Here is a 26,501-nt window from a genome sequence, read left to right as displayed (position 1 = left end):
GTCCGGGGGTGTTCCCGTTAGAACACCCCCCCTCCCCCTCAGGTGCCCTCTGTAATGCTGGACCCTTGGCATTGTCCTAATCTTCCCTCCCCTTACAGCGTCCCTGGTTGAAGGTTCCCTTCTCGAACTGTGCAGCACATTTTCACTGCACAAATGTACACATCTCTTGTAGTGAGACACATTACTAAAACAAAAACTGTAGTTTTCCACCAAAATAAAAGATCAACTAGTTTAGTCCTAAGGGTTTGTCTTACAAGTGCTGCAAAAAAATATGCATTTATATGCAAAAATATTTTACAAAAACCTTCAAATATGATTGTATTTGGATTGTTCTACTACATGTTTTTAACAATACATCCATGCCTACTCTGCATAATGAAGTCTGTGATTATTTTCTGTTTTATACAGTATGTTTCCAAAATAAAACTTTTTTTTTTTTTTTTTTTTTTTTTTTTTTTTTTTTACAATTTTGAGCATGTGGTAGTTTATTGAAGTTGATTATAAAGCCATTGCTGCCAGTCACTTGATTTGCCTTTATCATGTGCTGTGTTGATCTCAATGCAAACTAGGATTTAATTGAACATAGTATACCATTGTGTATTTATACATGGTGCACGGTACGACGGTAAAACAACATCGTGTTATCAACGTTGATTAACTTTTCAAAATCAACACCTCCTTCAGCGTTCAAACAAGGTCTGCAGAACGATGATAATTCACACGTGATGAAGGTAAGACGGTGAATCAACGTCGCGATTTCAACGTTGATCCAATTTGCAAAATCGAAAGGTCATTCAACGTTGTTTCAACCATGGTATCTGACGTTGTTTCAACGTTGAAATGCCGGCTGGGAAGCCACTGGGAGACTGTCGACGGCTGTGATTAGCCTGCATAAATAGAAAGTCAAATCATAAAAATTGATTTATGATCAGTACCATATTTTAGCGTGTAATGCTGAGGATGAGTCTACTCAGCCAGCCTCTGAAGGACTGAACTGAAAAACGCCACGCTGAATGGAGCTTTATATGATAGGCGGCTGGAAAGTCCCGTAGTTTCGGTTGGAGTCATTCTGCAACTACCAAACACGGTGCTGATCTTCACGTTCTGACTCGAGACTAGAGCAATTTTTTTTCTGTTAATACCTCTTGACACCTGCCATCTTCTTAGCTGGTGAGTAAAGAAATCAGTTGAGTCTGTCCACTCAAGTGTGGGTTACTATTTTTTATATATAATTATATATATTTATTTTAGTTTTGTAGTTGATTATGAGTGGGTCACCCTCAGAGATCCTTCAATAAATATTATAGTGAAGGGAAATTATTTTATGTTTTATTCTTAATTTATTGTAAACCTTACTGAAGTAAATGTGCTTTATGAGGTAATCCTCCTTGTTGGTGGATCATCTTGGTGATTATTTAAAAAAGCTAAAATTATTTCTCACAGACAAAGGAAAATAAATGTTAAGCTCATACACAGGTTCTACCCTGTAAAGAAGTTTATACAAAGATTTAAATTTGACATTGATCTTACATCCTCTTTTTGTTCGAGTTCTGAAGAAACTGTACACTTATTTTGGTCATGTCCCTACACTCAGCAACTTTGGGAGTATATTGGTGTGTTTGTCAAGTGTAAAATTTTGCCAGGCTTCTCAGTACATATGAAAAAACATTATATGGGTATTATGACTCTGATCCCACAAACTAAAATATCAGATTTGTTATTAATTTAAATTTGTTTATGAAAATTTTTAAATTAATAAAATCACATTCACAAATGCAAATTCTCCAACTGTAAACCTGTCTTCTCTGTTTTCCTAAAAGAAATGGAAAACTATTTGAATGTAATCTCAGTATCTACTAATAAGAAAGCTATAAGGGCTGTTAGAACTTGCTCTGACTTTGATCTTGTGTACCGTATTTTCCGGACTATAAGTCACATTTTTTTCATAGTTTGGCTGGTCCTACGACTTATAGTCAGGTGTGACTTATTTATCAAAATTTATTTGACCTGAACCAAGAGAAAACATTACCGTCTACAGCCGCGAGAGAGCGCCCTCTCGTGGCAGTAAACGGTAATGTTTTCTCTTGGTTCTGGGCTCTAAATAAATGCGACTTATAGTCCATTGCAACTTATATATGTTTTTTTCCTCGTCATGGCGTATTTTTTGGATTGATGCGACTTCTACTTAGGTGCGACTTATAGTCTGAAAAATATGGTAATTTTGTTTTGATTTTGCCCCTCTTTTCTTTAGTTCTATTTTATTCTTTATTTGTTGTTTTTTTGTGGTTGATATTATGTGATGTTTATACTTTTGTATGTTTTTGTTCTCTGCATTAATAAAAAAAAAAAAAGCTCTCACGGTGATTTGTATGCAATACGTCGTGCCTTGTATTACTAAACATGTAAATAATATTTGACCTTCGATTGTCTCAGTCTGTAAAGATGATCTCTCAGGAGACACGGAGCGGCATCGTCTTCCTCTGCTTGTCCTTCAGGCAGCTTGAATTAAACTTGTGTTACTGAAGTAACCAATAACATCGATACAAGTTTTTCATGTTACAGTGTGCTACAGTTTTTTGTGGGTTATTATTGTCATTCAGTAACACAAGGTTACTTCAAGCTGCCTTGAAGGACAAGAGCTCATTTTTACAGACTGAGATGATTGAAGGTCAAATATTATTTACATATTTAGTAATACAAATAACCGCGAGAGCTTTCCAATATGTGTGCCACTGAGTGACATCTGTACAGAGAGCACCTGTCCATCAAAAGCTCACTATTCAATCAGAGTAGATCTAGGATTAGCGAAAACAAATCTTTTAAAAACATTAACAAAGAATGAAGCATATTTGAAGAGCATGTTAAATTTGTGCGACTGAGTAAATTTTTTTCATTTTCATTGTGTTTTTCTTCTTTTGTAATGGCATATTTTTGATAGTTTCTGAAAAAGTTACATTCAGTTTGATAAAGTTTCGTTCATTTTTATTGAAGCAAATGTAATTCGATACTACAGCCCCCTACTGCATGCAGGAACTCGCTGATCAGTCTGTGCAGCGCTGCATTAAGTCAAACACATAATGGAAATATACGAATAGATGTATTAGTAACAGATGATAAATACGCCTTTCGTTAGGAATTAAATAACAATCACTTTGAATGTCTTGTTTATCATATCTATTTTAATATAAAACAACATAACTGAAATTTAAATAACGCGATATCCTCCTTTGATCTCGTAGGTCTCAGTTCCACTTCGAGAGGTCCGTCTTCACTGAGCTTATTTCCTTCCTCCCCTCACTGCAGCCGTCTACCCTCGCCTTCATTTCACACGAAGTGAGGCGAATCTCAAACAAACAAGCCTAATGTTTTACTTAATAATGACATTACTGGAAGAGCTTCACGCCCACGGGGATGTGTGGGTTTGACACGGAATTCGGTCGAGAAATTTAACTTTCGGAGCATTTGTATTTGAAAAGCCTCGCCCTACACCCTGCCTCTTCTCTCTCTCTCTCTCTCTCTCTCTCTCTCACACACACACACACACACACACACAATATGTAGAAATAAATATGTGACTACTGCCCGACAGACCGTATAAGAAAAAAAACATTATAAATATCTAACCTTTAAAAAATAAAAACATTTGTTGCACTTTAAATTCGTTTAAATTCGACAGTTACTGTATTACGTCATTTCCGGCTCTTGCTCTAAGAAGAAAGGACATTTTGTGCTGAACAAAATCCGTTTTTGTTCTTAGCATCGGTGAGTCGGTCTGTCTTTTTCCGTTGGTCTTAATCAAGATTTGATTACATTTGAAGTGTTGTATAGACTGTTTTTGGCCTTGAAACAGAATAACTGGTTGTCTGGTACGATACAATTAGTCGTCGATGAAATGGCAGCGTCAAGGAAGAGAGGCTTTCTGCTGCGCTCTTGCTGACAAAAAATGTTAACGCTACCTAAGAAATTAACACCGGCGATATACAGGATGACAATGTGGTTAGGCTACCGTTTTATGAGTCGTAAACTTGCGTTCTGTTCTTAGGTATAAATTAATCCTATAATTTAATTTTTTTGTGTGTGTTTTAAATGGAATACTTGGAAGATAACAAATATAAAAACAAAGGGTTGTCAAAGCGTAGAAACTGAGTAACGTTATCTATAATTGAGAACATTATTTAGTTCAGTGGTAAAAACTCAAGAATTTTCCGAACAGTCATCGTCATCCAACAAATACCACTTACAAGCACTGATCTATAATAGAGATAATCAGTGCTTACAAGGCTGGTTCCATAAAACCATAAGTTCTGATGAAAGGTCAATGTTTTACGTTATTTGATTTAAAGTCACCATTAAATCAATGTAATACTGTAGTGCTTATTATAAACAATTTATCTGTGAACTTCTTTTTTTATTATTATTAATGTGCCCTAGTAATCTTTAATTAAAAAACATTAACTTCCCCACCCCTTCAAAACGAATCATCTCTGCAGTCCACGAGCACAACAAACAACAAAACCTGCCCAATTGTTACTGAAAACTATCGTTTCGAAAAATTACGTTGCAGTGAGGTAAAATCGAGCGGCAACCTCCCGCTCTCTCTCGTGAAGCCAACAAGGACAAGTGAGTGTATAACTGCAGACCGCAGATCTCCAAAATGGGGCGGGGTCCCCTTTCGCAAAGACTTTAACCATTGGCTGTGGCTTCAGCCAATTGTTACTGACTTACATTTCAAGATAAAACTTTATAAATAAATAGTTTCTAGTCCATCTAAAAATAAAATATGCTATATAAATAAATGTTCTCCATGAGAGCAGAGGCCAAAGCTTGTGGACAGTGGTGTTTGGACTCAAGTTTGTACCTCTGCTTCATGATTTAAATAGGAATCACTCAGGAGACGACCCAGTGGAGGGGAAAGATTTTACTTTAGTTTTATTCAAAGCAACGGGCCGTCACAAGGCCTGAAATTCGCAGGCTAGGAGGGGGTAGTGATGCTGGGTGTAACTAAAAAGGTTCCATTGCGCGGTGAGTCTCATACCGCATAATCTTATTAACTGTTGATCTCCTGAACGGCAACTTTCTTTACCACACTATTCAGTGCCAATCCCGCCATTCACTGTTTCACTGGTTAATGGTAAGGTGCTGGGTAGGTTTAGGGGTTAGCGTTTTTTGTTGCATAGTTTACGAAACACTTTAACTGACACAACCAATAAAAACTTCAGAATCAGTTGTGACGCGGAGTTTGCACTGAAGTGGATTGGGGGGAAATTGTGCATGCGTGTCATGCACCTGTCTCTCAGTGGAAGGAAGCCACGCCCCATTTTGGAGCTCCCACCCCATTTTGAAGTTCCCGTCCCTATTTGGAGATCTCCAGGCTGCAGTTATACCCTTCTCAACAAGGAAGTGACTAAAACTGCAATTCTTCGACTGGCCGCTAGAGATGGCCATGTTAAAATCATAAACTGTAAAAGAAATGGACACAGCGACCAAATTGGAACTCAGTTGAGACAAGTGAAGCCCATTTTTAGCGTTTTTTTAGCACTTCCGTTTCTGACGCGCAGACTCAAACTAAGCTTGATGACGTCAGCAACCTGTCTGACAGATGTAAATCTTGCTGTGCGTGCAAACTGCCATCTTGAGCGGGGAGTTCTTTGGCGTGAGTGAGCAGGAGTAAGTATTCTGATTAATTATTTTGTAAAGTATTTTAAAATGTAACGCCAGTACGCCATATTAAGTTAATTGCCTGCGAGCTTCTCCTCCTGTCTGTACGGTAATGCGACAGAGAGTCGAGTGGTTATGACACAATCGTTAGCCTATTTTTACAAAAACTTTTTCTACGGGGCCATAATGTAACATAGAAGGTAATTGAGCCCTTTATACATTGTCGTGTATCTTTAGAAATAAATAATGGACAAACGGAGTCTTTAAACGCCTCAGATGTAAAGTTATTCGCTGATTTCAACCAGGCGGCAAGGAAGTCGACTGGAAGTTGAAGTCGGCCGGGTGCCGCCATCTTGTAGCAGAACTTCACTTGCGTTCGCATTCCCATTGACTCCCATTCATTTTGGCGTCACTTTGATAGCGAATAACTTTACATCTGAGGCGTTTAAAGACTCCGTTTTGAAAAAAAAAACTCCACTTTTTTGATCACTCTGTGTCAATCCTACGTACAGCATGATGGACCTGATGGAGGATGTGCTCAGTCATTCAGGCAATCTGTCTTGTAATTAATCACAACTAATCGTTCTAAGTCCACTTATGGCTGTGCTTAAGATTATTTGTTATAATTTTAGTATAACACTATAATACCATTCATATATTTACTTTTTTGATCATTTAAAGAAGAAACCAATGCAATGTATATTTGACATTTGAGGCTTAAAACTAGAAAAACACAGTTTTTCAGTTAGAGTGTTCATCTAGTTTATTTTCATATAAAAATACGGAATGCAGTTGCCTCAAACAATGGTATAAACATCATTCAATGTAAATTGGGATAATCGTAATTAATAATCGCAAGTACAATTTCAAGGTAAAAATGGACAATTATAAAAAAAAAAAAAAAAAAACATTTCATATTCGTGCAACCCTACTAGGGTGTCGTAGGTGAATTCAGTGGACAGAAATCCCCTCACAGCCAACTGCAAAATGGCTTTCAGATCTCTCTCCATTTTGTAAGCAACACCCCAACTTCCAACAATCCACTCAATTCCCGAAGGATGAAACCAAGTCCTTTCTTCTCATTTTAGATGCCGTTTCGCACACTAAGGCGAATGCCGCAGTAGTAATGTTGCTTTGACTGTCTGGTAGAAGTAGACATACAATTATGTCTCAAATGTGTGGACTGAGGAAGACAGTAAAGGCTCATTTTGGACAGGGTCTCATTGTGTGCTTGGCAGAAGTGCACATCAAAGGCACAAATGGTTTTACTGAAACCTGAAATGGGACACTCTATGATCCACAAATGCTCATGAATGGTGCCATTTGGGACAGGTCCGAAGTTGAATGCCCATGCCATTTCACAATAAGAAAAGAAAAGATGATCACAGCTTCTGTTTCATGCTCTAACATATTATACATTTTCGTTTTATGATTTGCAGAACTGTTGAAAGTTAACTGTACCCTTCATGTTTTCTATGCTGGGAAAAGGAAGACATTAATTTAGACCTGTAAATTAATCATGTGGTTCTATGTGTTGTTTTCAGGTTCCTTCATTAAAGGTGAAGAAAGCACATACTTCCTGCATTGACCTTTTATCTGTTCAAGAGTTCATTTTATTTTTTCAATAAGATGATGTGTTCTGTCATGGACGACTAGACACCCATCATGGGGTATCCAGCAGAGAGAAAGGGTTGAATGGGCACATCCTGTGGTCATATTTTTTGTTTTTATGTTGGATTTCATATTGACTATATGTTAAGGTCCAAAGAAACCATAATTTTTCAGTCAAAAATGTCTTTTGGTCAGTGTAGTTGTGGTGTATTTTTTTGTGACACAGGATGAGCTTCAAGAGCTGCCCTGGAGGAATCGCATAACATCCATCTTGTTCATCGAACCAAGCTGTTTGTTTGATGTGGCTTGTTTTATGTATCACATTATGATAAAACTTTTTAGTTCAGGGCACATCACCAGTTCTTTGAAGAAACCCTTCTGTTGTGTAATCGAGTCATGTTTTAAAGACATGGATAAAAAGGATTTTTTTACTCCCACCATGCAGGGTTAGATGTTTGTGTAGTCTTTTTTTTGTCTTGTTCACACAGTTCATCCTCTAGATGCTATGAGGGTATTCAAGCCTTTCTCTCTGCTGGACATCCCCTTCTCTTTCCCCAATTTCTTTGAAATGGAAATTATACAAAACAGTGCTTTCCTGAGGGGTTTGTGTCGCAATAGCGCCCCTGCAGATTTACAGTATGATAATTCATCAGAACTCTTTCGTATATCCACATATGCTAAGTTCCCCACCACTGCGCCAGTGACGGAGAGGAGTCTCGCTCGGGCAGGCTTTTATTACACTGGAGTAGGTGACCGTGTCCAGTGTTTCCGCTGCAATGCGACGGCTGACAACTGGCAATCTGGCGACTGCCCTGCTGAGCGCCACAAACAGCTGTCTCCCAACTGCAGCTTCATCCAGAGTTTACCCGCCACCGCAAATCTCCTTTCGTCCTCCCACTCAGCCTTTTCCCCACTTCGCAATGTAGCCATCTTGCAGCTGTCTGCCCCTGCAACCACAGGAGTGTCGACCACTGCGGCATCATCTTCAGGCCAAACAGAGGAGCAGGTGGGTTACCTAAACATGGGATTCAGTAACCTGGCACCCTCCAGTCCCATTTCCTCCCGTGGAGTGGAGGATGTGTCTCACCAGAGACCGCCGGCTTGTCACAATCCCAGTATGCGTCGGGAACAAGATCGCCTTGACACGTTTCAGAATTGGACTCTTGCTACAGTAACTCCAGCTGAGCTCGCCAAAGCTGGTTTCTACTACCTTGGCCAGGGTGACAGGGTAGCTTGCTTCAGTTGTGGCGGCCAGCTTAGCAACTGGGAACCAGGAGACCGGGCAGTATCTGAGCACCAGAGGCATTACCCCAACTGTCGCTTTGTTCGAGGCGACCGTGCAGATAACGTACCGTTATCTGGTGGTGGCCTTTCAAATGTATCTAACTCAGCAATGCAACAGTGCGAAGAACGGCTGTTAACATTTGTCAACTGGCCCTCAAGAATACCTGTTCGACCAGACCAGTTGGCTAAAGCTGGGTTTTACTATGTTGGTAAGAGTCTTGATGACATTACAAGTCATTCAAAGTTTAACTATTGTGCTTAGATCCTCATGCTTAGGATTATTTCTTTCTGTTTGTTTTGGTAGGTCGTAACGATGACGTGAAGTGCTTTTGTTGCGATGGTGGACTCAGATGTTGGGAGTCTGGTGATGATCCATGGGTAGAACATGCTAAGTGGTTTCCAAGGTAAATAAAAGTGGCATGATTCTCTGTCCCATGATGATATTATGTGAATATTAATTATGCATGCATGTTCTTCCAGATGTGAATACCTGTTGCAAGAAAAGGGCCAAGAATTTGTTCATCAGATTCAAGCAAGATTTCCAAGACTATTTGAACAAGTATGGTAAAAATACTGGTGTCATTTGTTATTCAAACATTACAATGTACACTGATGGATTTCTCACCTTGTTTACATTTTACAGCTTTTGACTAATGGAGACAGCAACTCAAGAGAATTTGTTGATCCCCCTGGTAAGTTTTCTATTGAGCTGACCTTCATGTGATATTAATTTCCTTTACATTTAGTCAGTATTTGTCATGTTTTATATTCATTAATTTTATTTTTTTAAAACTGTGTAGTTGTACACCTGGGTCCTGGAGAAGACCGTTCAGAAGATGCAGTGATGATGAACAATCCCGTGGTTAAGTCAGCGTTAGAGATGGGATTCGAACGTAGTCTGGTGAAGCAAACAGTCCAGAGCAAAATTCTCACAAGTGGAGAAAATTACAAAACTGTTCAAGAATTGGTTTCTGATTTACTAAGTGCAGAAGATGAAAAGAGAGAAGAGGAGCGAGAGCTTCTTGCTGAGGAGATGGCTTCAGGTATTTCTACAAAATGTATTTTCAGTCTGATGATTCCAGAGTTTGACTCAACGGAATCTAACATTCAGTGTGTTTCTTTACAGATGGTTTTACTTTCCTTAAGAAACATCATGCTGCTTTGACACAGCGTCTAAAAAGTGTCCAGAGCTTAATGGATCATCTTCTGGAGGAGAATGTCATCTCACAGAAGGAGTATGACACTGTTCGTAACTGCACTTCAGTCAAGCAGCAGACAGGGCAGCTCATTGATTTAGTCCTGTCAAAAGGAAATGCTGCAGCAGAGGTTTTCCGCAACTGGATCAAAAAGAATGATGTGTACTTGCTGAGAGAATTGATGGGTATGTAATATATGAATCAGATATGAGATAGTGTCTGTAAATTTTCAGTGTTACATGTTGTTAGTCTGTGTCAGTGTGAAACTGCAAGGCCAGTAGATAGGAACACTTGAATCACTTAAAAAAATGGTGATGCCTTTTATAAAGATCCTAAAAAGAGCAGGGACAAATCCACAACAAATAGAATCACTACATAATATTGACAACCAATTTTTATTTTTTTTGTTCTTACTGCAATTTCAGCCCAGACAAATGAAGCTGCATCACCGAGTCAAGATCTTTCAGGTATATTCAAACATGAGAAAAGGTTTTCTTTTGATTTTGCCCCTTTTTATCTCTAGCCATCACACTAAGGGAATCAGTTAGATCCCACTCTGAAACGGTGAGTTTGAATAAAGTGATTGACTTTTTCCATTATGTTCACAGATTTGCCTATGGAGGAACAGTTGAGGAGACTTCAAGAGGAGCGCACATGCAAAGTTTGCATGGACAAGGAGGTCAACATTGTCTTCATCCCCTGTGGCCACTTAGTGGTTTGCAAAGAGTGTGCACCTTCTTTACGCAAGTGCCCCATATGTAGAGGATTGGTCAAAGGGACAGTACGTACTTTCCTATCATAAAATAAACCCTTTGACAAGTAAAAAATCAACAATAAATTGATCTGAAAAAAATATTTAAATTAAAACTATACGAGTAAAACAATAAAATCGTGAAACTCAACAAATACCTGATGCTTGATCTTTTTAATTCATTAAAATCTTGTCTACAACAAATGCTTAAAAACAATGTACAGAAATATTTCCATTTCAAGTTTCTTTAACTTAATAGCATCTGTTGAATTTTATTTCAGATTAAAAACATTCACTGCATATATATATATATATATATATATATAAAAATGCATCTGCACATTTAGTGTCTTAAGAGTTGATTCAAGTAATTCTTAATCACGATCAGTAATTTAAGAGTAGATTAAAGGACACATTTGTTTTAAATGTCCAGGTCTTGAAGTTTACCCCAGCTTGGTCCCACTTTGACTTTTACTCTGAGCTTAACATACAATTTCACAACACTTTCCATTTCTCGCTTCATAATCTGTGCAACCTGTAAAAACAATACCGTTAGACTTATCACCACTGAACTTTGCTTACAGTCCAAGGTACATGCAATAAATAGACTAGTCTTCCCAATTACCTGAATGACATCTTCCTCTGCAACCTCGTAGATTAGTTCATCATGCAGCTGAAGTATAAAAAAGCCTCCTCGAGAGGGTCTACACTGGTTTCTGTGCCTACCACCTGAGCAAAACATTATATATTAAATTGACATCTGACATGTAATAGTGAAAACGCTGTGATATGAAGTAGGTCATACTCAGTCTGATTGGAGGGTGTTGATGTGATGTGGGAACTCCAGGAAATGCTGCCTCCAATCTGCGCTGGATGTTGATGGTTGCTAACTTAACAATGTCAGCAGCAGAGCCCTGGACGGTTGTGTTTACTGCCTGTCGCTCTGCCTAAAACATGAGGACAGAAATTAAACACTTATTCCACTCCAGGTATATTCTAATGGAGGAATCGTGAAGACTTACGTGAGACTTTATGTAAACATTTGTGTCTTTTATTCCAGGCAAAAAACGCTTCCTTCCAAGTAACGTCTGCACATAACCATTTTTCCCACATTTCTGCACAGTTTCACGCAGAAAGTTCTGTATGCCTGATGGAAAAACAAGAAATAAGTTATCATTATTTCACACTTTTTTTTTGGACTAGGCACCAGTTATAAATTGTAATAATTTACCAGTGTATCTGGATTTAAACGTCTCAATATAACAAGCAGCATCATTCTCATCGATGCCCATTTGTTCTCCAAGTGACTTTGCTCCCATGCCATAGATTATTCCATAACAAATCTATTGACAAAATGTTTACGATTTTAGTGACAAAAATACAATTTCAATATAATCAGTGGCAAGTGATAATATTAATGTGCTAATTACTACTGTATAGTAATTTACAATTTTAAAGTTTATTTTAGAATGCTTGTACATGAAAACATATGTATTTATGTAGCATACCTGTTTGGCTTGTTGCCTCATATTATCATCAACTGAAGCAGGGTCTACCATTTTCCACTCTGCTGCTATGCTTTTAAACACATCTTCACCACTGTTGAGCACATGGAGGAGCCGCCTGTCCCGGGACAGATGAGCTAAAATGCGGAGCTCCAACTGTGAGTAGTCAGCAGCCAGAATCAGACCTCCTGAACACAGGTACAAGATTAAAACAGAAAGCATGTAAATGTGGTATAAATAATGTTTATATAAGTAAACAGATGTCCATTTAAATTATCCCCTCTTTAACCAGACCTCTCAATAATAGTTTCATACCTGAAAAAGGAACAAAAGCATGCCTCATGCTGACAGAAAATGGCATCCCTTTTTCTGGTGATTCGTCTGATACCTTTAAAAGGGGTGCCAACTGCCGGTTCATTTTTAATCGTTTACCCCTGAAATAAACAATTTTAAATGTATATATTTAAATATGTACACATGTATTTTGGTATATAGAATAAAAAAGTGGGAAAATATAAGACGGTACCATGTTTTGCTTGCACCATTCTGTGATGGTTGACTTTCTTCTATAAGTGTTGGCATCTGAATTTCAAAATCTTTAGGGACATTTTGAATGTTTGGTTCAGTAAAGCTCACGCGACCTATGTGAGAGAAAGATTCAAACATTCAAATTCTGTCATATATAAAGTTTAAAGGGTAATTCTTCACGCTCCACACCTGTGGCAGTGTGTGACTGTGAAACTGGATGTATTCGGTCCATCTTCAGAAGTGAGTGCCACTTCTTCTCTCGTTGCAAGGGGAAAACCACTTTTGTCAATGCATTCGTGATCCTTCTCCACTCAAGAATAACACTTGGTAACTGATGCAGTGGCTTGAGCTTTTCTAAAACATCCTGATGAAATAAGAAAAGAGTGTATTCAGGAAGTACATACCATAAGTTTAAATGAAAGAAAAGAGCTGACACTGGAACGTACCTTAGTTGTACTGAACTGCTTGGAAAGTTTGATACGGGCTCCTGCTCTCCTAGTGTAGCCCAGCGTCTTCTTATTCTTTAGAGCATTTAAATCTCCATTGGGAGGCAGCTTCAACTCAAGAAACAATACCTGTAAAAGTTGAGATGGAGAATTATAAAGTTTTTCATACAGGATAATGAATTTCTATGTGGGTAAATGTATAAGGCCATTATTATTTTGAATGGAAATAATGATAACCTCTGCTACATCCTCTGGACTGGTCAGTGAGAAGCTGTGTCCCGCTAGCTGATAAGCTTGGGATTCAAGAGCACTTAGCTTGGCCTGCATCACATGTTTTTGAGCCTCACATTCAGCAACACTAAACCCAATTCCATTTAGCTCCAACAATGCCAGGCAGTACTGTGTGGGCATCTCTACTTTCCTGAATACGTCTAGCAAAGAAAAGAACAAGACATCACATAATTAGTATCTATATCACCAACTCAAATATAGACCAGGTTTGTTCAATCCTGCACCTGTATTGCCACTATCCTGCAGAGTTTATTAACTAATTAAAAACATCCCAACCAGCTAATCAAGATCTTCAGAATTACTAGAAACTTTCACGTAAGTGTAGGGAATGGCTGGAGCTCCTACTCTGCAGGACACCCTTCAGTAGCAGGACTGGACACCCCTGACACAGACAAATCCAGAGGCTCAAATTATGTTTCTACCTAAGAAACCATCCTTTTCAAGAAGACAGTTGAGTTGCGTCATGACTCTGAAGACCAGAACAGACTCAACAGCAGCTCTGTAGCGTCCAGGCTGACTGGAATCTCCATAGATGCCTAAACTCTGCACACCCTGACCAGGACTAATTCCTTCCAGCATCAGGAGATCCTCAGTAGCAAAGCTGGATACCATGTTGTGGAGAGTGCGCTCTTTGGAGCTTGAATCCAGAAGCCAGCATGCAATCTAGTGAGGGACAAAGAATTAAACATAGTTAGAAATCCTATCCCTGCCAAACTCTGAACAGAATGTTTATTTTTTATTTTTTTTGTCTGACTGTATTCTAACCAACCTTTGGGTCTTCAAATGTGCCACGCATAGCAAGCTCACATGCAAGTAGCAGGGTCTTGTAAACATGAATGAAATCATAAGAGACTATCACAGCTGATTCTTTTCCCAAGCAGCACTTTATTTGCTTCAGTCGCTCCTCAACTGTAAGGGTCTCATCAAGAGGCGGTGGAGCTAGACTGGCACTTATATCTGTCAAAAGACAAGAATAGCAGTAGGTTTAGAGGCATTCAATGAAACAAGCTCATTAAAGTTGGTTAACAAGTTCACAATGGCATGTTTCCTACCTGTGTCTGACAGCTCCTTTTGTAGAGACACAAAATAAGCATCTTTTGATCCCCAGCATACAGATATGCCAATGACAACAAGATCCTCATATCCCTTAAGAAAGAAGCCATCTTTTCTTTTCCTCACTGGGGTAGTAGCTTCAAACAGATAACACAAGTTTATAAACTGGATAATATCTGGATATTACATTGTCTTATATGCAATGTTCCCTCTAATTTTTTTTCTTGCCGAGCAAAACTTTTCTTTATTGGGCGGACATTTCGGTCGCCTGAGCAAAAACAATCTTTATACCACACTTGTACAGTGGACACACAAAAATAGTGTGTAACTTTTAACTTTGATGTGTTATTTATTTTATATACGTGCATATTTCTATTTATTTGACCCCTGATTTAACTATATGATGTACATTTTTCTTTTTTACAGTATAAACTGCCATTCAAAAGTTTGGAATCAGTAAATCAGTTTCTTAGGGTCACCAAGGCTGTATCTATTTGATAAAATAAAAAAAACATTATTATTTCACAAAATAATTTAGTGAAATATTATTGGAATTAAAATACAAGTTTTTTTTATTTTTATATACTTATATACTATATATTATTTATTCCTATAAATCAAAGCTGAATTTTCAGTGTCACATGATCCATAAGAAATCATTATAATATGATTTTTTGAGACCGGTGATATTTTTCAGGATTCTTTGATAAATAAAAAGTTAAAAAGAACAGTGTTGATTCAAAATATAAATTTTGTATTACAATATATACTATTCTATTTTTTTAATACTTTTATTCTGCAAGGATTTATAAATGGATAAAAAGTTATCATAAAGACTTAGAGGGAACATTGTACAGTATATTGGGATACTAAAACATATAAGAAACAACTTTTTTCTAAAGTCTTACGTTTTTTGAATTTTCCACCTATAACTGTCTCAGTTTGCACCGAGGTGTTGTCTATCTTTTCACAGGCAAGAGCAAAAGAAAATCTGTCCTTCGTTTTCCACTCCTTTATAAATGTATGGAAAAGCCTTATATCACTTGCCACATCGATTATGGAGAATGTTTCTGGACTGCAGGAGTTTGAAGCAGGAAGTGACTGACACTGAGAAAGCCTCATAAAGCCCTCATCAGCCAGAGACATGTCTAAATCTGATGCTGTGTTTGTCCTCAAACAAGACTGATAAACTTTCTGGGAACTGGATATAGAATTTGGATCCAGTTCAGACCTGTGCTTGGTGACATTAAGAGGTGATTGTATAGCTGAAGTGGTCATTTTAACTCGTGGTGTGACTGGTTCAGAAACTGGCGTGGGAGGAACAAGGTCATTGTGAGTCACTGGTTTGGCCGGAACTAACACAAAATCTTCTGTTTTTGAGTTTCTTGGACCTCCCTGATAAATTCCACTGTTTGTAACTGAGGCTACAGCTTTTTCGACAACAGCAGCAGCAGCATTTGGTTCCACCACTGTTGAATTTGACTGCCCTGGAATCTCAGATAGAGTTAAAAACTGATCAGACCATTTGTCAAAAATATCCTGCATTCCTGGGCTGATGTGAAATGATGAACTGTTTAATTGGCGTCTTTCAGCTGAAACCCTTGAAAGAGGCTCATTGCTTTGTGATACATGTAGTTCAGACACAATGTCATCTGTATAACTGGGCTTCTCTGCACCCAATCTTGGGCCATCACCAGCCTTGACAGCACTGTTAATTTTATCAAGGTACTGTTCTCCAATAAGTAGTGAATCTCCCCATTCTGAAAGATTGAAAGATGATTCCCCCCATTGGATTGCTTCCAGATCCTCCGTTGACACTGCATCTCTTCTCTCCGGAATGAGTTCTGGAGAAGAGGCGTTTGAATTGGCACGCGCTTCAACCACCTGTTCTTCTTCGTTGTCTCGATCCATTGCTGCCTCCTCCATGGCATCCAAGATAGAGTTGTCGTAGAGACTGTCAAACAGAAAACTGCTACTCCGGTTGAAGCTGTTGTCAGTAATTTGATCAGAGGACTCATGATTTTCCCTTTGCTCTGCAGGTTTATTGGAACTTGATTCTTCTTCAGTAACCTGGTTACTGTAATTTAAAATATTCTCCAACTGGCTATCAGTAAGCGAGATGTTATATTTCGGTTTGAATTCAGTGGCCAGGCCAATCTTATGAGGTGATAAACCATTAACTGGGTCTTTGTTTTGGTCTTGATTCACATTTTCCAGGAAAGATGACTTGTTGATAACTTTTCTCTCACTTTCTGAATCAACATGTTTGTTACTTTCTTTGAGAATGTTTAAATTACCAATGCCATCATTCCCTTGAAGCATCTTTTCAGTCTGTGTATCAAGTTGAAAACTATCACCAAACTCTTCCATTCCATTTGTGTACAAGTCAGGAGAGCTAAGCTTGCTAAGCTTCACAGAACAACAAACTAAATCATGTTTAACTTGGACAGTTTCATCTCTGCTGCTGGTTGTCCCAAAACTGTGAGTAACTGTTTCTCGCTTTTTATTTTGAGTTAAATGTTTAGTTTTAGATGTGCACTTTTTCGCAGTGACATTTTGTGTTTCTCCTCCCTTTTTTGGATCATACGAGTGAGTTTTTGACTCAATGACTTGGTTCAGTCCAGCAGTGAATGGCTGGATATTCACCTTATCTTTATCTATTTTACAATCAGTTTCAGGTTTATCAAAGCAAAGTTCTTCAACATTTGATATTAGTTTAGGGTCTTTTGAGATTAGAGGTGGTGTTTTTGATTCACTGACTGTGGGTAGTGCATCAGCGTCCACAACATCCATCCTTCTACGTTTCGAAACTGGACTTACACGATGGTCACTGCCAGAGTTGCAGGCACTTTTTGTACAGGTATTGTGTCCAATTTTTTTTTGAAGTGATTTTGAAGAGCAATCCGATGACTCAGCTGTTTGGGTATTTTGACAGCCCTTGTCTTTCGCATTTATTGATTTTAGAACTTTATGCAATGTACTTGATTGCTGTTCACATTTTTTAGCAGGTTGACAGTCAGCAGATGATACACCGGAGTCAATATCCACTGGCTTTTCTGAATTAGTAGTGATCTCTAATGTCCTCAAAGGAGGATGGGAACAACTGTCAGAATTTTCACCCACCAACAATTTTTGTTTGTCCACATTGGTTATATTTTGCCCCTCTTCAAGTTCTGGACACCTTGACATAGACGGTAGTGGTTTTTCGTTGGCTGATTCCTCGGTTGAATGGGAATCTAGCTGGGTTTTTGTTGCGAGAGATGCTGGGTTCCATTCCACCCCAAGAAGAGCCAAATCCTGCTGGAGGAGCAGCTGGGCCTCAGCCACAATTTGCTGAGCAGCCTCCCTTTCAGTCAAGGCCTTTTTCCCGCTGACCCAGATGCAGCGCATACTCTTACGTTCTTGAGCCTCTGCCTCGCTTTCATCCACTGCCTGCCTGGAGCTGCAGAGATTCAAATGATCACAGTATGACTTAAAATAATTATAGATTAAATAGATTAAAAAATATTCAAATTCTGTCCATTAAAATAAACCGTTATGGATGGTAACCATAACACAAACTAAATTAATTTCCAAATAAATTAAACATAAAACAATACATTATAATGTATTAACTTAAAGTAACTGTTAAACAACAGGAAGGGTGATAATAAAAATAAAAAAAAAACAACCAAAATCAATCATTTTAAAATTAGTAATCAAATCATTAAAAACTAATATCAACCAAAAACTGATACACATCTCTAAAATGACCACATTCTGCAGTAAGTAAAAAGCTTATCAAACATAAGAATGGGCTAGTTGCATATCTCCGCCATCTTGGATTTCCGGTCTTGCGAGTGTGTGCGTAGGTATTTCCGGTTGTGCTTAAAGTCAGTGCAGAGAACCAGAGAAGTCCAAATATTACCTTCTATATGTTTACAGGATGTATAATATCACTTCATATGCAAATAAGATATACACTGCTATTATCACTATACTACAAATGTTAACTGAGCCAGTGGATTTGAAACCTGTATGTTTCAGTCCGGTGAATGAATTAAATACACTAATGTTCACTACTGTTCACGAAATGAAAGTTGAACTCATGGTGTGTATACACAGCTATATAATGTATTTTATCTTACCAAATATGTAAATGTACAAATTACTTATTTCTCGAAGATGTTTGCATTGTTATTATTATTTTTTATAATAAATATTTACCTCGTGAGAGGTGGGCTGCGATTTATCTTCAGAAGTATCCATTTCTCAATTGTACACATACATCAGTCTGTTTCATAGTTATTTTCACAAGATTATTTTACACAGTAAAAAATACGTGACTAATTTTAATATCTGTTTAATCTGATAATTAATGCAAAACAATAACAATGGCTACTCGTAGACAGATAATGATTTATGCTGCAGATCTTTCACAAAACAAATAAACAGACAAAAACACACATGAATGCAAACAGCAATCTTTTATATAAGGCAAACCTACCATAATTATATTACGTTTAATTGTACAGTTAGTTATAAATTATATCAAATAAAGTTAATAAAACACTTTATCAGAAATCTCTGTGCGTCTTGTTTGACAGTCAGAAACATTTCTCTTTCATAACAGAACAAAACCAGCTCTTCGAAAATGAAAAGTATTGCATATTTGAGAGGTTTGTGTTTGAAAAAAGAAACTGACGCTGATCCGCATAATCAACAGAAGAATAAAGCAATCTCCGCGTTGTATCTTGATGAATTTCCACACAGAGGTACGCAAAATATAGGGAGGATGTTTCCCCATGTTTTTGATATACCACTATCGGCTGTTAAATTTGAAAATCTTTAATTATATACATCTAGCCAAGTTTCGTATGTAAGTTTCCCTTACAGTCAATGCGAGCGTCGCAAGACCGGAAATAAGTACGCACACACTCGCGTCGCTGAAGCTCACCGGCGCCATCTTGTGCACCTAGCCCATAACAAAATAAACATTTTAGGCTTATCATCTCTCGGTTTCATTACCTTTTGAAAGGGATAGCTTTCCTGAGGGCCTTCTCCAACTCAGGAACATCAGCTCTTGCCACCTCTGCCACTGTGACAAACCCGGAGCTGTGGAGCGTACGTGCTCTCTGAGCGTTTAGTAAAGAAATACGAACCAGATCACACAACTCCCTCTGGACTCCAAAACTCAGACGACTCTGGAACTGGGATAGAAGCAGCTCTAGATTGTGCCATCCAAGTCGATTACAGAAGACTGTAACCATACCTGAAAAAAATTGTTGCCAGATTTTTTACTATGCCATAGTTTATCTTATATTGACAAGTAAGCAAGCCCGTGCCTACATCCTCACAGAGATGTCGATGTACCTGCATATGTTGAGGCAGACTGCTGAAGTGACTGAAGCTGTCCTCGGCTACAGCCGTACTTCTTTGCGACAGCTCCAAGTGGTTCTTCGCTTATCAGTTCATGGAGAACTAACGTTGTGAAAAAACTGCACAATTTTTTTTTACATCAACATACAGCAACTTAATTGTAAACATTAATTGAAGCACTTTATAATAAGAAAATACATAGTACCGTTTGTGAATGGCCATCTGTCTGCGTTGCTTTTCGGTTTTAGCAATTAATTTGCCACCAACGGAGCGGGCCAGGAAACCTTCTTGGATGCCCACCATTTCGGCCACCCGTTTCATTGCAGACGGTAGTTGTTCCCACAAACAGAAGAATTGGTACCAGTCAATAGTAGTCCAGTCCACATACACAGGTGTTATCTTAAAAATGCAAAACACAATTTTGTTAATAACTCATATTTTGAATATAAAGAATAAATATGTAATAGAAAGTTATAAACTGATGTGTTTTGTATACCTGATAGAGGATATGGAGATCATTTTCCAACACAAATCCTTTCATTGCTCTTTGGAGATCTGCAAAAATGCCCAGGGCTTCTGGGGGTGATAAAGATGAGGACAGAGTCGCAGAACCCAGATGCGTGGGGCAGTACCTCTCCACTGTGAGACAGACAATTATTAAATTATCAAAATGTCAACATCTATCGTATACCAAAAAAAAATTATTGATAAATTACCATCTCCCTCCTTCTGTATATGTATAAACTCATTGTCCATCAGCCACTCTATGCAGGCTTCAATAGCCCCCTTGTTTCGAGCTTCTGTTTCAGCTTCTTCCTCACGTGGCTGTTCAGCTGCAATACTGGCTGCGAGAAGAGTGCAAGAAGCATACATCCTCACATCCTGTGGTGAGCTGGCGACTCCTCCAACGATGATCTTCAGTCAAAATGATGAAATTAAATCCTGTACATATGCAACCAATACAGTATCATACAACATACTATGAGGAGAAAGACAATCCCACCTCGAGGATGGCCCTGAGCATGCTGGTAGTGACGCCCTCACCCTCCCGCTTCACCAGGCAGCTGCTGATAGGCTTGAGTGTGCCCTGGATGAGGCTCATGCCCTTCGCACGTTCAGCCTCTTTACAGACCAACACACTCTCACCTGAGTCAACACAGATCATTATATCACTATTAACTGTAATACTTTTGAAAATTTTTGAAGGAAGATTGTGGATCTTAATGTTGTGGAAACCTCAAAAAAGAAATACTTTTTTTTATTTGTTTGAATTATTGGATATTTTAAATACAATTTTTTGTAACAAAGTTAAATTCTGAAATGCCAAAAACTGTTACTTTTGTTCAATTCAATATGCCCCTGATTTTTTTAATAGTAGTACACATTATATAACAATGATATATAACATAATAATATACTATCACAAAACGCATACTAATGAACAATTCAAAAATCTCTAACAAAACAGTTGTTATGAGATTGAAAAAACATGTAGCACTGACCTATAGTGTCCACTCCTTTACGGCCTGCTCGTCCCACCATCTGCTTATAGGTTAGAATGTCCAACAAATGACCATTAAAGACAGGGGTTCTGATAATCACACGACGGGCGGGCAGATTTACACCAGACGACAAGGTGGAGGTGGCAGCTAGCACCCTAATGTATCCTTGACGAAAAGCACCTTCTAGAATATCTCTCTCATCAAATGTCAGACCTAAAACAAGGATTACAAGAAAACACAATAGATTTGGGATGTCCTTATCTTTTTAAAATGAAAAAAAGGTTTACTTTTTTATGGGTTTTTTTTCTTAAATATTTTATTTTACATTTTATATTATTTAAATTATCTACTTAACTAAGTTATTGTCTAGCAGTAGGATCATTTATTTGAAGGAATACTCCACCCCAAAATGAATTTTTTGTCATTAATCACTTTCCAAACCCATAAAAGCTTATTTCATTTTCGGAACAAAATTTAAGATATTTTGGGTGAAAACCGGGAGGCTTGTGTCTGTCCCATATACTGCCAAGTAAATTACACTGTCAAGGTCCAGAAAAGTATGAAAGACATCATCAGAAATAGTCCATCTGCCATCAGTGGTTCAACCCTAACGTTATGAAGCAATGAGAATACTTTTTGTACGTAATGAAAACAAAAATAACAACTTTATTAAACAATTTGTTTCCTCTGTGTCTCTTCGCATCACCATAACTCCATTTTGTAGAATATCCACTGAACGAACACAAGCAGCATATGCTCTTCTGTGTCAGCTGCACCACAAGGATATGTGTTCTGTTTATTAATGCTTTTATTTGAACGAAAACAGTGCATCCTTGTGGTGCGGCTGACATGGAAGAGCGTATGCTGCATGCGTTCAGCTCATATTCTCCAAAATGGAGCTACTGTGATGTGGAGAGACACAGATGAGAAAAATTGTTTAATAAAGTCATAATTTTTGTTTTCTTCCATTATAAAAAATAATCTTGCCGCTTCATAAAACTCAGATTGAACCACTGATGACAGATGGTCTATCCTGACGATGTCTTTAATACTTTACTTGGCAGTCAATTGGACAGTCACAAGCCTCCCAGATTTCATCCAAAATATCTTAAATTGTGTTCCGAAGACGAACCAAGCTTTTATGGGTTTGGAATAACATGGGGGTAAATGATTAATGACAAAATTTACAATTTGTGGTGGAGTATCCCTTCAATTATTATTATTTCTTTAAAAAAAAAATTTTTTTAAAAGTACAAAAGCTGAAAAAAGTGTTAATAAAGCTTCATAAAAAACTCGGATTAAAATGTTATATTTACAAAATCAATCATGTAATCACATGTACCTGCATGGTGGAAGGCCACCCCCCAGGGAACCGTTCGCTGGAGCACCTGGTCCAAGCCTGCAGGAGCACGCTTGAGCTGAGCTACAACATCCTGGAGACCTTCCTGATTCAGAGATATACTCTGCACTCCAGAGCCTGACTGCATTTCTACAAAAGCAAACAATGTAAAAACATAACGCGTACCGGAATACTAAAAAGCATACAACTTGATATATTGTAATCTGTAAACCTTTGTGATGAAGATTGTAAAACTCTCTTCCAATGCTGTCTGCTAGTTTCTCACACCAGTTCTTTGAAGGGCAGAACAGCAGTGCAGAGTGTCCATCCTGCACCGTCTCAAAGCAGAGGCTGACAATGTGATCATCATCTCCCTACAGACACATTAACTTCTTATCTTGTAATAGTTAACATTAGCATGTACATTCTATGTCATGCAAAAATTTGATTCAGTTTTCAGATGCCAACAAATGTGTCAGGCTCTGACCTTTACAGGAAGAGCTGGGGTGAACTGTCTGATCAGGTTCATAGATCCATCGTAGACATTTGTGCCTATCTTGACCCACTCCATCAGTGGCACAGGACGATAGTTAGTACTATACAGCTCAGCATTCAACCAGTGAGCAAGAAGGTCCAAGTTTGGCAGTGTGGCGCTCATACCAACTATCTGCACACCAGCAGAGGCATTTTGAACAGAACCCCTTAAAATAGAAACAGGGTTAATCTTGACCAGAGAGACTGATTGTTAGGATTACCCTTTCTGGAGGATTACTGGCTCAAACGTTGCATTATCACATACCTTGCTGTGTTTTTTTGGCCAATGTATTGGATTTTAGTAAGCAAAAGTTCTAACAGATATCCACGCCCTGAGTCCCCAACCATGTGCAGCTCATCAACCACAACAATTCCTGCAAATTGGGTGAAAATTTTGTTTTACAAGAGTAACTTAAAAAGTAAAAAATGTAAGTGTTTAAAATAATTTAATTATTTTACCAAGAAGATTCAATTTGTCTTCTTCAATGAGTCTGTTGATGAGTCCATTAGCTTTCTCTATTGTGCAAACAGCTACATCCAGAGCTGAAAACCCACCGGCTGCTGAAGTGTTACCCATATAACCCTCCACTCTGACCCCTGCCTCCTGAAATACATTCTGGGTGAAAATGGCAAGCGTAAAATTAGTAGAACCTCATCAACAAAATTCTTAATTGTATATTGACAGACATTTTAAATTTAGAAATCAACTATTAAATATCTAGATACTGTATGCACTCACAAACTTTGATCAGTGGGCAAACTGAGATTTTTATACAGTATGCACTCATCAAATGGGAACCAACCTGAAGATAAAACATCTTCTCACGAGCCACAGACACAAAAGGAAGAATGAACATGGCCTTCTGTCTCGTTTCCAAAACTCTCTTCAGGATTAACAGCTCAGAAACCAGAGTTTTTCCTGCACTGGTTGGAGCTTAAAAAAGAAAATGTAAAACCGTACATTTTAAACTGGAAAGAAATGAATTAACTACATGTATTATAGTATCACATAATCGCAATAAGTTAAATATTAAGTATTCTATCAGGAGCTGTTTCTCAGGAAAACAAGACTAAATACAAACAAAACATTTGCAGTCAACAAACAATAAGAAAAACAGCTATTTACCAGAATACACCAGGTTCTGGCCCTCCAACACTTTGCCCAAGGTCAGACACTCAGCCTGCCACTCAAACATCCTCTGAACACCAAGACTCTGGTATTTCTCCAGAACAAGGTTAGGGAGACCCCAATTAGAGAGCAAAAGCTTGTCTGACTGGTCCGCAGGACGTCCCATTTTGATGCTTTCTGCTGTTTGGTGTAATAAACAGCAAAAACTGAATTAATATTTCACATACCAGCATTTTTTATTGTTGTTATTTTCAATAACAAAATGCCACACAATTTTAAAAAGTCTGGAGTCAGAAAGTTTAAATTTGATGAAAATTGACAGTAAAAGATTTTTTTGTGTGTTTCACGAAAATAATTGTTCTAATAAATGCTGTTCTTTCTGTTCTCAAAGAATCCTGAATAAAGTATCACAGCTTCCACTTAATTATTACACAATACAAGTGTTTTTATCATTGACAATAATAAGAAATGTTTCTAGAGCAGCAAATCAGCATATTAGAATGACTTCTGAGAGATCATACAACATTAAAGATGGGAGCAATAGCTGAATAAATATAACATGAATGATGAAATTAGACAATTCTTTCTTTTTGTGAAAATCAGAAAATGTAAGTCCCTTGTTTAAATGCAACAGTGGAAAATATACCTGCATCTGGTAGTGTAGCATCACCGAGGACACTGAGATCCAGTCCAGGAGGAGGGGTTAGCACAGAAACTGAAAGGTTTTTCATTGATCTCTGCTGCTGCAACATGGATCGCTCTTTAGCAGCAGCCATATGAGTCGGACTGAACAGAATGTAGTCCTTGGAGGTGCTGAGAGAGTCATTTGGGCTGGTATCTCTTCTGAACTTTAACTTTTGCTTGCTGTTTGCTACTTTAGGTGTTTTTTTCATGGAGTTGATGATCTTTTGAGGTGAAGAATATTCCTTGTCACATTTAATCTCATGGCCCCGGGCCCGTCCTCCTGCTTCAGTCCTTTTGGTTTCACTGAACAATAGCTTTTGGGCCAAATCCCTCCAGTCGTTCTCTTTTTTGGCTTGTGTTCTGGTTCTTCTGCGCTCTGTTGGTGACAACGCTGAGCCTGGACTTGAAGGGTTGATGTTTTCTCCATTTTGCACTTGTTGCTCACAAATATTTTGTGGAAATTCAGAGGTTTTTTTAAGCGATGCTGATTCAGTTTGTTGAAAGTTTTCATCTTTTTTGAATTTCAAGACTTCTGGACCCAGTTCATCAATAGCTTGTAAAATTTCCACATCCATCGCCAGAGTGGAGTCTCCTGCCATCCATTGCTTATTCTGGTTTTCCTTCAAATAGAAAAAGTGAATTTTGCACTTGGTGTAACTAAACTTATCAGTGTTTTAGTATTATATAAACTGAGTATTAAAGACATACTTTAGGCTCATTATATCTTCTGTTCTCAGATATATCCGTTGCAGAGGAACATGCTTGATGCAGGCGACTTGATTGTCTATGTGGTTTCTCATCTGCAATAATTAAGCTACACAAATAAAAAAAAACTACCAGTTAGTGACAACAATTATTTACATCTCCCATCAGTCATAAAACAAACAAATGCAAAAACATGTAGTTAAATCAAGCTAAATATAGGAATTATAGCCTCAACACTAAAAAAACGCTATTGTTTTCAGCGGGAACTCATTCAAAGTCTCACTTACTTATTTGTGTACATTAAACAAAGTCCTTTCAAGCGTTAAGATTAAACAGTGAACCATTAAAAGCTCCATGTCAACCAAGTTTGTAAACAAAACCTTGGAAACGTACACAATCAACACAGATTCAGATTTCCAACAAATCTTACCCCTTTGTCTTTACAATCCGATGCTGTCCCAAATAAATCTTTCTTGTCGTTGAAGTAGTCATCACGTTTAGAAATTAAACGACTAACGTTACTAGTAATGTCTTTACAATCAATGCTTTGGTTGAGTGAAAATGTAAATAAAATAAAATATTTGGGTTAAGGTAGCTGTTGTGTTGCTACCTCCCGTCACTCCACACAAACAAACTCATATAAATGAATTAAAAGAAATTAACGGTACTGGCATTCCTCTTGTTATTTCATCCAGACGAACTCGCATTTATCATTTTCAGAATAAAGCTATTTACATAAAAGAATCGTTAAGTCTTTGAATGAATTATATTTCATTGGTCCTGTTGATGTAAATTCATATTTAATGACAATTCGAAGAAATCAAAACAAAACAAAAAACAACCAAATCAAAGAACCCGCGGTGTTTGCACACTAAACTGTCCCGCAGAAACAAGTCTACAGAGTCGAGGTTCCTCCAGTGACTGCAT

At 37.9% G+C, this 26,501-nt stretch overlaps 2 protein-coding genes across 4 annotated transcripts; one reads left to right on the top strand and one right to left on the bottom strand.

The window, feature by feature from the left end:
* The first annotated feature begins 943 nt into the window (after positions 1-943).
* On the top strand, positions 944-10,657 carry LOC127985752 (baculoviral IAP repeat-containing protein 2-like). 3 transcript variants are annotated; one of them, XM_052587886.1, is made up of 9 exons: positions 944-1,170; positions 7,203-8,762; positions 8,858-8,957; positions 9,034-9,112; positions 9,197-9,245; positions 9,354-9,596; positions 9,680-9,934; positions 10,175-10,216; positions 10,358-10,657. In XM_052587886.1, exons 2-9 carry the CDS (start codon positions 7,775-7,777, stop codon positions 10,549-10,551), a joined length of 1,950 nt encoding a protein of 649 aa, XP_052443846.1. In that variant the 5' UTR covers positions 944-1,170; positions 7,203-7,774; the 3' UTR covers positions 10,552-10,657. The 3 variants fall into 3 exon arrangements, with proteins under 3 accessions (XP_052443846.1, XP_052443847.1, XP_052443845.1); XM_052587885.1 differs by lacking the exon at positions 944-1,170 and adding an exon at positions 3,560-3,762; XM_052587887.1 differs by lacking the exons at positions 944-1,170; positions 10,175-10,216 and adding an exon at positions 3,557-3,762.
* polq (polymerase (DNA directed), theta) lies at positions 10,658-26,501 on the bottom strand. Its single transcript, XM_052587884.1, has 32 exons — positions 26,005-26,501; positions 25,578-25,683; positions 24,832-25,489; positions 24,183-24,365; positions 23,860-23,990; positions 23,516-23,672; positions 23,322-23,430; positions 23,010-23,223; positions 22,755-22,896; positions 22,526-22,672; positions 21,184-21,396; positions 20,685-20,827; positions 20,398-20,596; positions 20,178-20,320; positions 19,887-20,080; positions 19,676-19,800; positions 19,331-19,574; positions 15,232-17,765; positions 14,323-14,460; positions 14,040-14,227; positions 13,693-13,933; positions 13,217-13,410; positions 12,980-13,108; positions 12,723-12,897; positions 12,532-12,646; positions 12,321-12,439; positions 12,009-12,193; positions 11,732-11,843; positions 11,523-11,647; positions 11,306-11,447; positions 11,126-11,229; positions 10,658-11,035 (listed from the first exon to the last, which is right to left on the bottom strand). The coding sequence occupies exons 1-32, from the start codon at positions 26,064-26,066 to the stop codon at positions 10,922-10,924; spliced, it is 7,785 nt and encodes a 2,594-aa protein (XP_052443844.1). The 5' UTR covers positions 26,067-26,501; the 3' UTR covers positions 10,658-10,921.

The sequence above is a fragment of the Carassius gibelio genome, chromosome B21 (assembly GCF_023724105.1).
Source record: "Carassius gibelio isolate Cgi1373 ecotype wild population from Czech Republic chromosome B21, carGib1.2-hapl.c, whole genome shotgun sequence".
Lineage (NCBI taxonomy): Eukaryota > Metazoa > Chordata > Actinopteri > Cypriniformes > Cyprinidae > Carassius > Carassius gibelio.
Note: the sequence above shows the minus strand (reverse complement) of the source record. Positions and strands in the feature narration are given on the sequence as shown.

Coding starts and splice junctions, on each gene's coding strand:
- polq (XM_052587884.1), bottom strand. CDS start 26,066: ATGACTACTTCAACGACAAGAAAGATTTATTTGGGACAGCATCGGATT. Junction 25,684..26,004: donor CGGATTGTAAAGACAAAGGG/GTAAGATTTGTT, acceptor TTATTTGTGTAG/CTTAATTATTGCAGATGAGA. Junction 14,461..15,231: donor AGGTGGAAAATTCAAAAAAC/GTAAGACTTTAG, acceptor ATCTGTTTGAAG/CTACTACCCCAGTGAGGAAA.
- LOC127985752 (XM_052587886.1), top strand. CDS start 7,775: ATGAGGGTATTCAAGCCTTTCTCTCTGCTGGACATCCCCTTCTCTTTC. Junction 9,113..9,196: donor TTCCAAGACTATTTGAACAA/GTATGGTAAAAA, acceptor TACATTTTACAG/CTTTTGACTAATGGAGACAG. Junction 9,935..10,174: donor CTTGCTGAGAGAATTGATGG/GTATGTAATATA, acceptor CTGCAATTTCAG/CCCAGACAAATGAAGCTGCA.